Here is a 12,920-nt window from a genome sequence, read left to right as displayed (position 1 = left end):
ACTAGGAAACCTAGTTAAATTAGGAGTCTTCATTAATCGTCATTTCTTTAACATTTGTGATATATTGAGAATCCTACTTGCATTAGGAATCCTTTTTAGACTAGGAAATGTACCATTTGGGAAAATCCTACTTGAACTGTAACTTTCCTAATCGTACTTTCCTACTCCATAACTTACTTGTCTTTGTTCTTGTCTTTTAATATTTTTAGATTTTAAAGATGAGGTTGTGTAACTAGAATGAAGAAAAAAATAGAGGAAAAGAAGCAAATGAGGAAAATAAAGAAAGAATGAGCACCTAAAAAAGAGAAAAAAAGAAGAAATTTATCAAATGAGATTGCATTCACCATTGACAAAAATTAGTGAAAGAAAAAGAGAGAAAGAAAAAAGAAGAGATAAAGGAGGGATTAAGTAAATAAAAATAGATAATGCAAGAGAAAGAATGAGACACCTAAAAAGGAGAAAAAGAAGGAATTTCTCGAATGAGATTGCACCCACCAATGACAAAAATAAGTGAAAGAAATTGAGGAGAAAAAGTCCAAGCTATAATATTCAAGGAGCCAAAACTCTTCTATAAATAACATATCATTTACAAAGAAAAATCATCACTTCTCCTTAGTATTCAAGAGTTGAAACTCTACCAAAACACCATCATAAACGTCTCTCACAAATCAGCCAAGTCGTCCACCCCAAAACTATCATCATCTCCACTGAGTTTCACATATTGTAGCCTCACATATTGTAGCCGTACCTCTAAGGTTTCTAAAACATGTGATTCTCGCAACTCATCTCCATGGCTTCGTTTATTTGTGTTAATCTACAATCTTTGTCTATGAAGATTGTAAGTTGTTGTTTATGTAGAAGTATTAGTTTTGTATTTGTTTTAGAATTTTCAGATTGTATTTGACATGTTTTTGAGACTATGCCGAATCTATGTTCTTATAATTATTGAAGTTTGTATTTCTATTATTGTGTTCTACTCTTCTTTTACTTGCTCATAGATAATTTTCAGATATGTGCATACAAATTTAGTGCTTGAATACAGTCACTAAGATTGTATTTGCGTTCTATCTTCATCATCCATATTTCACAAATCAAATCATGTCCTAAGTAGGTTCAGTTTGTGTTAATTAAAGTGGGAAATTGTGGAAATTTACATGTACCCCATGGTGAGTGACGCCACCGTGAAGCATGTCTCCAACAAAGATTTAGTGCTTAAATGTAATCTTATTTGATTTCTACCATAAATGTTGGTAAACTTGATTGAATGCAATTTAGGTGAGACCCTAAGTCAACCTAAACGTCAATAGAAATCTTGCATGATTAGATGTTCTCCTAAGGCTCTAATTGTATTGGTGTCTAAAAGTATGTAATCAGATGAATTAGAATGCATCATAGAACCAAACTTGTAATTATGTAGTGCATTTGTAAATTTGGTTTAGTTTGGTAAAGAGAAATCGATCATGTAAATAGTAATTTAGGTTTTATTTTAGTAGTTAATAATCAATTTCAAACCCCCATTATTTGTTAACACTAAAAATTTAGAGTTCCCTTCGATTCCCCGGACTGAATGATCCCTGCTTATTTTATACTAACGATGACAATTTACAGGGTTAATTGTGAGACGTCTTAAAACGCTCTATCAGTTAGCTTTGTTGGCTTCTAACTTATTCTTCCACTTGTTCTTGCCTACTGCATTGATTGTTGCATCTACAGCCTTGATCACACCATAGGTTGGATCATCAGCCCTAATTCAAGTTTCATTCTTTAGTTGCTACAGCTAGGAGCTGACTAAGCTCCCACTTATCCTTTTGAGCAAAATTACTCGACTTAAGCTAATTAAATGTTTGAGAGAAAGAACGCAACAATATATTAACTATATACTTATTTGGAAGAACTAACTGTAACTCCTTTAGTTTGTTGACAATGTTCTCCATCTTGAGAACCTGATCTCTTACACCTCCAACTCCATTATACTTCAGAGTGTAACGACCCCAAAATTTCAAGCTTAAAAACTCAAAAATTCAAAGTCGTTAAACACTAAACAATTTCAACGAATCGAAATCATTTAAAATGCCACAGCGGATCATCTCTGAGTTCAAAATACAACTCAGTTAAACCGATTATTACAACCCAAATTATAATTCAATATTATAACAAATGGAATTGCGTAATCCTCACAACAAACTCACAATATAGTCACACAAAATCCTCACACAAGCTGGAGATAAATAACTTCAAGTCCTCTGAGCGGTCCGTCAATTCCCGCTAATCCACACCTGCGGAGTTATCCACTACACCATCGAATTGGTGCACCGGGATTGTAAACACAAACCCGGTAAGCTTTACAGCTCGTATGAGTAAAATGAAAATATAACTCGCATATTAATATATATACGAAAATCCACAAATCAAACAAATATAAATGCACTCATGAGTTAATGGACGGCCCATCTGGTTGTCCCAAAGAAATATGAAAAGAAGCGCTCATGAGAAATTAAGTAACCCTTCTGGTTACCCAAATGCATTTATAATACGGGTACCAAGAACGCTGGTACACATCTGTTACCCCTCTCGTAATACACCGCCGATATTGGATAGCCACCCGCTACCCAACATCCAAACAATCTGAGTACCCATGAGCAGATAACCACCCGTTACCTCACATGCAGTACTAAGGCAGACAGACTAGAGCTCTAACTGTATCGTAACTTTCGCCCGGCCAAAGGCTAGGTTCCGACTTGCCAAACACGTACAATAATCTCACATCATATTGTACCAAATCACGTCCGAAGACAAATCAACATTTTAACAATCTCAATGTTAAAATCACGTACAATAATCTCACATCATATTGTATCAAAGCACGTCCGAAGACAAATCAACATTTTAACAATCTCAATGTTAAAATCACGTACAATAATCTCACATCATATTGTATCAAAGCACGTCCGAAGACAAATCAACATTTTAACAATCTCAATGTTAAAATCACGTACAATAATCTCACATCATATTGTACCAAAAATCAAGTCCGAAGACAAATCAACATTTTAACAATCTCCATGTTAAAATCACGTACAATAATCTCACATCATATTGTACCAAAAATCAAGTCCGAAGACAAATCAATATTTTAACAATCTCCATGTTAAAATCACGTACAATAATCTCACATCATATTGTACAAATCAAAATCACATGCTCGATATATAAATCTCGTCATCAAAATGACATAAAACACGATAAAATCATAACAGTATATTATATAGCAAACTATATATATGTACATATTTACCATTTATACAATATATATATAATCCATTATATCATATACATGTCATATTTCATAAACACGTCCGAAGACAAAAACTCGTTCGAAGACAAAACTCGTCCGAAGACAAAACATTTTAACAAACTCATGTTAAAACCACGTACGATAATCACACATCTTATTGTACAAAAATCAAATCACATGCTCAATATTTAATTCTCGTCATCGAAATGACCAATTGCAATGAATTCATAACAGTATATAATATAGCAAACTATATATATATGTACTTATTACCATTTATACAATATATATGTAATCCACTATATCGTATACATGTCGTAATTCAATATTAAAAACTCTTGTAAAATCCTGAATCTCCACGAGGGTAGATTCCTAAATATGTGAGATTTTACTCACATTCTTTCCTGTGTGCAACTTCCACGACCCTGAAAGTAATTTCCTCACTCGTTTCGTCAGTCACCTAATAGCACGATAAATGTTTAGAAAATGATACTTAAAATATCAGGTGACGAGTTCAGCACAGCTAAATGTTGTTCATAAAACATTGTTCACGGAACACTGTTCATCTTTACTAAACACTGTTTTTACTAAACCACTGTTCACAGTTACTGTTATTACCAAAACACTGTTCACAGTTACTGTTTTACCAAAACACTGTTCACAGTTACTATTTTACCAAAACACGGTTCACAGTTACTGTTTTACCATGACACTGTTCACAGTTACTGTTACAGATCACTATTCACAGTTACTGTTACATATCACTATTCATGAGGAGTTACTATTTACAGTCACTATTCATTCGGCGTTACTGTTCACCGACCGCCACCAATCATCACCAAATTTCACCACCACCAAACAACATTTCCAACAACTTCCTAGTTGACACCAAGGTCTAAATCCGAGTCTAAACAGTCCAAACAACGAAGAACACAAAATCGGCACTATTCACAAACCCTAGAAATTGAAATTTTGATTCGGGTACTTATACTTCGATTTGGCTCGATTCCTTTTGTGGGAATGTTGCTGGGACTGAGACAAGCAAAACCCCCCAAGAATCTCGAGCCATGGTGGCCGGAGGAGGCGGCGCCGCCACAGAAGTAACTTCCGGCGGTTTCTACGCCGTGCGTGGTTGTCGCCAGAGTGCAAGGCGTAGCCCAAAAGATGGAGCTCGTCGAGCCCGTCAGTTTGATAGGTGGCACGACACGAGGCGACGTTGGATGGTGGAGAAATCGGCCGGAGAAGGTTTTTGAGTCGGGTGAACAGTACCCGAGCTCGGGTGAACAGTACCCGAGCTGATGTTTAGAAAAAATCTGATTTTCTGATTTTTAATCTCCTCTCCTTCCTTTTATACTATTTCCAAAATCGGAAACGAACTTCCGACGTTAATAACTTTCGCATCCGACGTTCGATTCGAACGCGTGACGTGTCCACGAACTCGTATTGATGAGCTCTACGACTTTCGTGAAGGAAGTTTTCGCAACCGAGCGACGGAATAAAAGTCGATCTATACGTTGCGGTAACATTACGTTTTCTAATTAAACGATCCGAGAACGTTTCCGTTTTCGTTTCGAAATGTCTCAAACCTCCAATTGTCATCTTGAATTAATTTCATAAGTTTAACACTTGAAATTACTCGACATTTAGTTTCTAAAAATTCGGGTTATTACAGTTGAACTCTATTGACAAAGCATGAGATTAAGACTTATCAGTTTTCTTAAATTTTTCATCAAGATGTTGCAACATGTCATAAGAAAATTATATCTCATGCATGGTTCCTTCTATGGTCTCAGACATAGTAGCTCTAATGATGTTTTTGCATATGTTATTCTTCCTATATCAAAGAGCTTCCTCATCAAAAGCCTTAGGATTTTTTGCCTAGTTTCTATGTGTTTAGGAACTTTAGTGAGCATACAATCATCAAACTCATGGTTCATGGAAAGGTAAGTGTTAATCTGCTTCGTCCATTTTTTGTAATTAGCACTAGTCAAAAGTTCAATTTGGTTAAGAGTAACCATTTAGACATCTAGAGAGCAAACAAAAGAGATTTTCAATTAATATTATTGTTTCTGTGATTTTTGTTTTGTTTGATTAAAAAGTTTTTTTGAGTTTTTTTGAGTTTTTTTTTCTATGTTTTTATGAATTTTATCGAGTAAACCAATCACACCACACATAAAACAAGCCAAAATACTCAATGTCAAACAAAATTAAACATTGTAATATCCCAAAACTGCATAAATACTTAACTACACTTGAATAGCAGTAGATTAAGCATAAATCAAATTTCTGTATCTACAACCCACAGTCAATAAACCCAAGTTTTATAAAAGAAGCAATCATCACCTAAAGGCAGAAGAAAAGCCTCTAATATAACAGAATATGAGTTTGAAAACCATGTAAGTAGTTGTTATAGTTCTTAAGCAATGCACAAATAACTTTTATGGAAGACAGAATATGCAAATTTTAAATTTTAGTAACACAAGTTTTAAGTCTTTTGTCTTTTGATTGTCTGCAAGCATGAAACAATTTTGCTAAGGGAATATATTAGTTAACATAACCAGAAAACTAAGACTTTAGGGAATTTATGTAGCTTGATAAAATTCATTCCTTTTCCTGCAAATTTCATTGTTGTAATATACTTAAAATCATGACAGACAATTCAATCACAACAATCACACAAAATTCACAATTCACAAGCAATAACTCAACATCAAATTTTCTCAAATTCATCTCTACACTTTACCTGAGCTTATGCTCTAGCACTCGAGAAAGAGTAAGCGGAAGCAAACATGATTCTAAAATGTGACAATAAATCAATACAATCCGAATAAGAATATGTAGTAAACAAACAATCCTAAGATTTCATCCAGCTCTATCACACGCCAACCACAAACCAATTCATCTAAGTACTAGTTGGGATCGCATTAGGGTTTTCTAATTGTTCCTAAACTGACCTAAGTTGCGAACGGGTTGCTTGAATCCCATCGATTTCGTGGAATAAATCAAACGTCTTCCTCCTGCCTTCAACCAAACCCAGAATAGTCGATGTAAATAACGACCAATTTTTGTCTCTGATTGAGTTTTCTGGATTAGGATGGGGTGGGTAACATGGCTCACATGCCTAGTAAAATACTTAAGGATTAATTTGGGTTGACCCGATTTGTTCTTGAGTTTTTAGTTTTTCTGCATTATTTTATTAACTTCAAACGTTGATTATTTTCTTAAAACGATGTGCATATATAATTCAATTAACGTAGCTCTTGATTGCAATTGAAAACTAAAGCTATATTTAATCAAGCTATGCAAACACATTGAATCAACTAGAACATAAAACCATTTAACAGTAATTCATGCTGCATTCACTGAGATTGCCATTTATGCAAGCTTTGCTCTTCCGCTCTCCGATACGATTACAACCTCAACGGGATAAGTAGTTGTCACAGCCCCGAAATTTCGAATAATAAAAATTCGAATTCGAAACCATGAAAACTCTAAAACAATCTTAAATATATTGAAATCATCTTATAATAACAGTATATCGAAACTGAGTCCACAACACGACTCAGTCGATTTGAATAATACATAACCAGTTTATGCCTCAGTATTATAACAAATGGAAAATAAAATTGGTTCAATCCTCACCACAAAGAGAAGAAAGAAATCTTCAGAGTAAGCCCTGAGAATCTGCTAATCCCCACATGCAGAACTATCCCCTACACCATCGAATTGGTGCACCAGGATTGTAAACACAAACCCGGTAAGCTTTTCAGCCCGTATGAGTAAGCCAACAGTATAACATACATCACATAAATGAAATATGACAGATAACATTTAAAGATAAACGTACTCATGTGACATTGGGCAACCCATCTGTTACCCAATACCATTTAAAAATATGTATAATCATGAGACACTGGGCAACCCATCTGTTACCCAAAATCATTTAAAAATATGGGTACTCATGAGACCCATGTACCCATTTGTTACCCCTTATGCAGTACACCAAAAAGCACTGGGCAACCCATCTGTTACCCAATATCACTCAAAAAACATAGGTACTCATGATACCCAGGCCACCCATCTGTCTCATGCAGTACACCGGCAGGCACTGGGCAACCCATCTGGTTACCCAAAATCATTTAAAATATAGGTACTCATGAGACCTAGGTACCCATCTGTTACCCTTCATGCAATACATCGACAGACACTGGGTAGCCCATCTATTACCCAATATCACCCAAAAACATGGGTACTCATGAGACCCAGGAAACCTATCTGTTACCCCTCATGCAGTACACCGGCAGACAGACTAGAGCTCTATCTGAATCGTAACCGACACCCGACCAAGGCTTGGTTCTGATTACTACCAAAAACATCTGAAGACCAGAAAATGTTTTAACAATACTCAATGTTAAAACCACGTAGGCACGTACAATAACAATCCACACATGTTATTGTACTACAACCAAGCGACTCTTGCACAACAATATGAATCACAACATTATAATCTCACATTTGAAATAAAATCGAAATATTATATAATATAGCAACTCATATATATGTATCGTATTTACCATTTTCTACACATACACAGCCCACTATATTATATAAATATCACAGTTCACTCTTTTTAATAATTCAAAAATATAAGTCACCGCCAAGGGTGAACTTGTCACAGTAAGATTTCCTTACATTCACCATAGTCCATAATCACTAAAACCTTTTTAAAATCATTTATAAAATAGCGTTTCACTTACCCATGAACCGTAGACGATCAAGTTCACGTAATTTAAACCAAACCATATTTTTAGAATATTTTTTTTATAAGCTAGTGATGCAATGACTATGTTAACAACTCAAACTAAATTCAATAATTATAACACTACTTCGATCAAGATGATCAGTGTGAGGTTTACTCAGCGTATTTCCTGCGTGCAACTTCCACGACATCGAGGGCGATTCCCTCACTCGTTTCGTCAGTCACCTAACAGCATGATAAAGTGCTGAGAAAACCTTTTATGATTTACTGTTCACATAACACTGTTTTGCTTTACTGTTCACATCACACTGTTCATGCGCCGCCCGTTTTCCGATCACCACCAATGACCACCAAATTTCACCATCACAATCTAAATGACATTCCTAACAACTTTTTAGTTCACCACAAAGTCAATTTCAGAGCCTAAATACATTAATTTAACAAAATTCGAAAAGCCCCAATTTAAAACCTAGAATTTCTTTTATTTGATTCTCCTAGCACACAACGATTTGGGTTAAATATTTTGGAGGGTTTGTAGTATGGAACAGACCTTCACAATGTGACAAGAATCTCACTGATTGGTGGCCGGAGGAGGGAGATCATACGAGGTGAAGTTCAGCGAACTATGCACTTTCGGGGGAACTTTCGGGGTTCACCGCCCCTAAACAGCGGCGAGATGGCGGGTGGCGCTGCCACCAATCGACAGGGGACGCAGCAACCTTTCAAACGGGACCGGTGCGCCACTCTATGGTGGCCGGACGACGGAGATCCTGCGGCCCAAAGTCGGCCGCTCGGGAGGAAGAAATCTGGGTTTTTTTTTTCGGGGTGAACATTGCCCATGAACAGTACCGATTTGAATTTCTGATTTTTCTCCCCATTTTTCTCTTTAATTCCCCTATTTATACTATTTTCTAAAAATGTCCAAATACATTTTTGATTCGTAACTTCTTCATACGAACTCCGATTTAAGCGTGCCGTGTGTCCACGAATTTGTATTGACAAATTCTACGACTTTCATGAATGAAGTTTTCTGAGATTCCTAACGGATAACAAGTCAACTCTTGACCCGTCACGGTAACGTTTATGTGTATAAATCGATCGAACACTTTCGTTTTCTCCCTCGTACCATATAATCGGATCACCACCAATTTAAATATCTCCGAACAATAATTAGAAAATAATTATGAATTTTCGTGATATTACAGTAGTTGTATGTATGTGTATCGAGATTCATTGATCAATGCTCCTATATATATAGTGATTCAATTATTGTCTTACCCATCAAAGAGTCTTAATTGAATCACAGTTTGTTTCCTTATTGAACGTACATGAGAATCATATCTGAAATATAGTTGGATTCTTAGTGAATATCTTGTTTATGATTACAAAATATTGCTGAAATTACCTTTCTCATTCAACTTCAATTGCTTAGATATAATTTTTTATCAATTACTTAATCCTCAAGTCATATAATTAAAGTATAAGTCCAAATATATTTTTCAACAAGCACAGAGCATGTGAACAAAATTCTCTAAAGATTATGAAACTGAAGAGAACACTCCCATGAAATGTGAAGCACTAGGGAAGTTGAAATAACGTATAACCGAAACTGACTCACTATTCATTTCGAAGAGTAAACGTGACGAATGTACGTACATTCTGAGCTGGAAATAAGTTGAAGTTCAATCAGTGTAAGGAAATAGTTAATTTTATCGAAGATTAATTTAGACTGTTGATGGGTGATTAATTTGGTGTTTTCTAAATCTTTTTTGTACGTGCCAGGTTTAAATTTCTTCCCTATCATATCGATCTATCTTTGAATACATGCATGCACTTGTATACAGTAAGACATTGAAATACGCAACATACACCTTGCTGCTGACGATGAAACTGGACTTTCTGGAGAATAGTTATTATGTTATGGTGCCTGCCTTTCAATATTTGTAACTTCCTCATTAGTTTAAAACTTGCAAAGTCAGAAAGTGAGTATGTATATGAACTTCATAAACCGGTTGATTGAGATTAAGTTTCCGAACGAAAGATCGAACATGATTATAAACCACGTTAGCCAGAAAAAGCGAAGAAATTAAAGCTCATACAAACAGTTAGTAATCGCTGCTGTAAGATATAGCTAGTCTAATAATTGAAACCTGAAGAACTTCAACAAGTAAAATTGATACTCCAAAGAAGAAAGACGCAAATCAATTCAATACTAGGTCTAATATTTCAAACTCGGTTTAATACAACAGTAGTACTTGATCCATGATTAATATTTTCGATTATATATTCCAGATCGATAGTACTTCAGCCATGGTTGACAGTTTGAATATAAGGTTTGGATTCTATATCATGCGTCATTTCTTCAGGCTGATGATTTGCATGGTGATGATGGGCACTGTGGTAGATGATGACATTAAGCCTGATATCGAAGTCCCGAACAAAACGGTTGTCCTTGTTTGTTGAAGCAGAGAGAGATGGCACGTCTTCTTCTTGATGGGAGAAGAGGTCTTTAATGGCTTCTGGCATGGGCTGGTCATTCATCACACTATTCCAGTAGCCTCCCATGTCCTTTCTCGCATCGCTGGGCTCTAGAAACTGATCGTTTAATAAGGGTTGATGATTAGTTTGAGAATTGAAGTGAAATTTTAAGGCTATGTTGTTGATGACATTAATTAGAAACTGAGTGAAGTAATGTTGATCGAGCTGTTTGGAAAGTGCTTACCATGAAAATGAAGAGAACTAGCAGAAAGCAAGAGATGGAATACTTCATGTTTGGGCGGTTTTCTTCTACCTCAGAACCTTATTACGAAATTGAAAGTAATAGTTGGAGCTATGACTCCTCCCTTTATAGGCAACTACGTAGTTTACGTTGTCAACCTTATAGTTGGATTATATTTTGCGACATATAAGAAACTGGGAAATAATTGTGAGTTTGCGACCATCCTTTGCAAAGTTCTAACTAATGTTTGTTAGGGCCAGCGAAAAAGGTGTAAAAAAAAAAAACCCAATGCATCGAATGATTCTTTGTAGAGTACTCTTGCACGTGCGTAACTATATAATCTAAAATATATATAGAATGGTTAAAATCAATCATTTTAATATATATATATATATATATATGCATGCTAGTCAAAATTTATAGATTATTAAGATTAAATCATCTAGTTGCACATCATACATACAAAATTTTATGCTTTCTTTTATGTTAGTAATGTCGATAATGTATCAGATTTGAGTTTATTTAGGTTTTTGAATGATTTTTGCTTAGACACGTACGTAAATTTCATCTAGATTGAAAACCATTTCTAGAAGCTAGTTGAATATAATCAACACAAAGAACATTTTAGTTCAACCTCTAAATGCAAGTAACGTAATCGTTTGAGGTTTTTATTTTTATATTTTTTATACTATTTTTTATTTTTGTTACAATGGGGGACATTTGAGGTTTTTATGCTCACCTATATAAAATAGGGTTCATCTGTGGTACATCGCTGTATACTATACAGCAGGGGATGGACGGCTGGCAGGGGCTGTCAGAATTTGCACGCAGTGGTTGTAGTGAGATTGTGTGGTCTGATGTGCTACTGTATAACATACAGCAGCGTAGGATAGATTTTCCCTATAAAATAGCACTTGCAAATTGATATAAAGGTGAAATTGTGTACTTGTAGTTGACCATAGCTTCTCGCGTAACAAACGCGTATCTGGGTAATGCATTTATGAAGGTGAAATTGTGTACTTGCATGAAATTATTTATGTATTTATTATGAACATTGTTGAGAAATGGAGTTGACAAATGAATGAATGAGCCACTACGCCGTCTTGACAGATACGCGACCAACTTCATTCGGTTCGTCGTCTAACATATTATTACGCAACGAAAATAATAATTGTCGCATGCATTCACAAATTCGTCGCTTTAGAGGATTTAGGCGACGAATATATCACCACATCGCTTCAGATAACTTAGGCGACCAACATATGATCTCGTTGCTTAAGATAAATTTAGGCGACGAACGTTTTCTTTTAAACTACTTTAAGAGCCTGGCCTTTAAAGCAGAATTCAAAACTGGATTTGAAAAATGCCAGAAAACTACGGTTGTGATATTTACTGTTCACAAAGAGAAAATTTCGATTTGGGAGTTGAAAGCTTGTTCTTCTCTCTTCTCTCATTGAATTGAGTTAGGTTAGTATGAAATCTATATCTTTCTCCATCCTTTTTACCATATTTGATGTTTATTAGAGGTTGAATTTTGTGTTTGGACATTTAAGTAAACTTGAGGTTCATTGTAGAAAGCATTTTGTGATTTTGTATTAGCTTTAGTGTAAATAAGTCACTTAATTTATGTTAAAATTAGTGTTTGGTTCATAAATATATGTTGGATTTAGTGTTGGAAGTGGGTTTATAAATTATAACTCTAAGTTTGTGTTTTGAGTATGATTAAATCTGTCTATGATAATGAATTTAATTAATTAGATTTAGTGTTGGATTTCTTAATTGCTTTTAGATTTAATTAGTGTCAACTTATTTGTAAATGTGGTTTTCATGTGTTTTTGTTTTGAATTTTTTTGTATGTATTTATTAATCGGATGAATATGTGTGAGTGCATCAACTCTCACAATAATTCACCGGTTTGCTTTTAGCTTATAATTCCCGTTCGAGAATCACTTATACGGCATTTGATTCTTAAATTGTCCCATTTTTTTACAGTATGTGAGAACATGACTTTGTTGAGCAAGCTTGCACTTCATGTGGTTTCGCTTTCGGTTTTGGGTATAGATTTCAGCAGGATCTTCCTATATTGTTTCTCGAGTGCAAACTAGATTTAGATATTTTTGCACTTGGGGAACAGTAGGGAGATCATG

At 35.1% G+C, this 12,920-nt stretch overlaps 2 protein-coding genes across 2 annotated transcripts in view; both read right to left on the bottom strand.

Moving 5' to 3' along the window:
• The window catches only part of LOC126781944 (coatomer subunit gamma), a 169,146-nt gene that overhangs the window by 131,242 nt on the left and 24,984 nt on the right, over positions 1–12,920 (bottom strand). The gene's annotated exons all lie outside the window — the stretch shown is intronic.
• Positions 10,347–10,878, bottom strand: LOC126781964 (organ-specific protein P4). The gene is made up of 2 exons (XM_050507095.1): positions 10,777–10,878; positions 10,347–10,649 (listed from the first exon to the last, which is right to left on the bottom strand). Exons 1-2 carry the CDS (start codon positions 10,822–10,824, stop codon positions 10,359–10,361), a joined length of 339 nt encoding a protein of 112 aa, XP_050363052.1. The 5' UTR covers positions 10,825–10,878; the 3' UTR covers positions 10,347–10,358.

Source organism: Argentina anserina, chromosome 2, assembly GCF_933775445.1.
Source record: "Argentina anserina chromosome 2, drPotAnse1.1, whole genome shotgun sequence".
NCBI lineage: Eukaryota > Viridiplantae > Streptophyta > Magnoliopsida > Rosales > Rosaceae > Argentina > Argentina anserina.
This window is presented reverse-complemented; position numbering and strand designations above follow the sequence as displayed.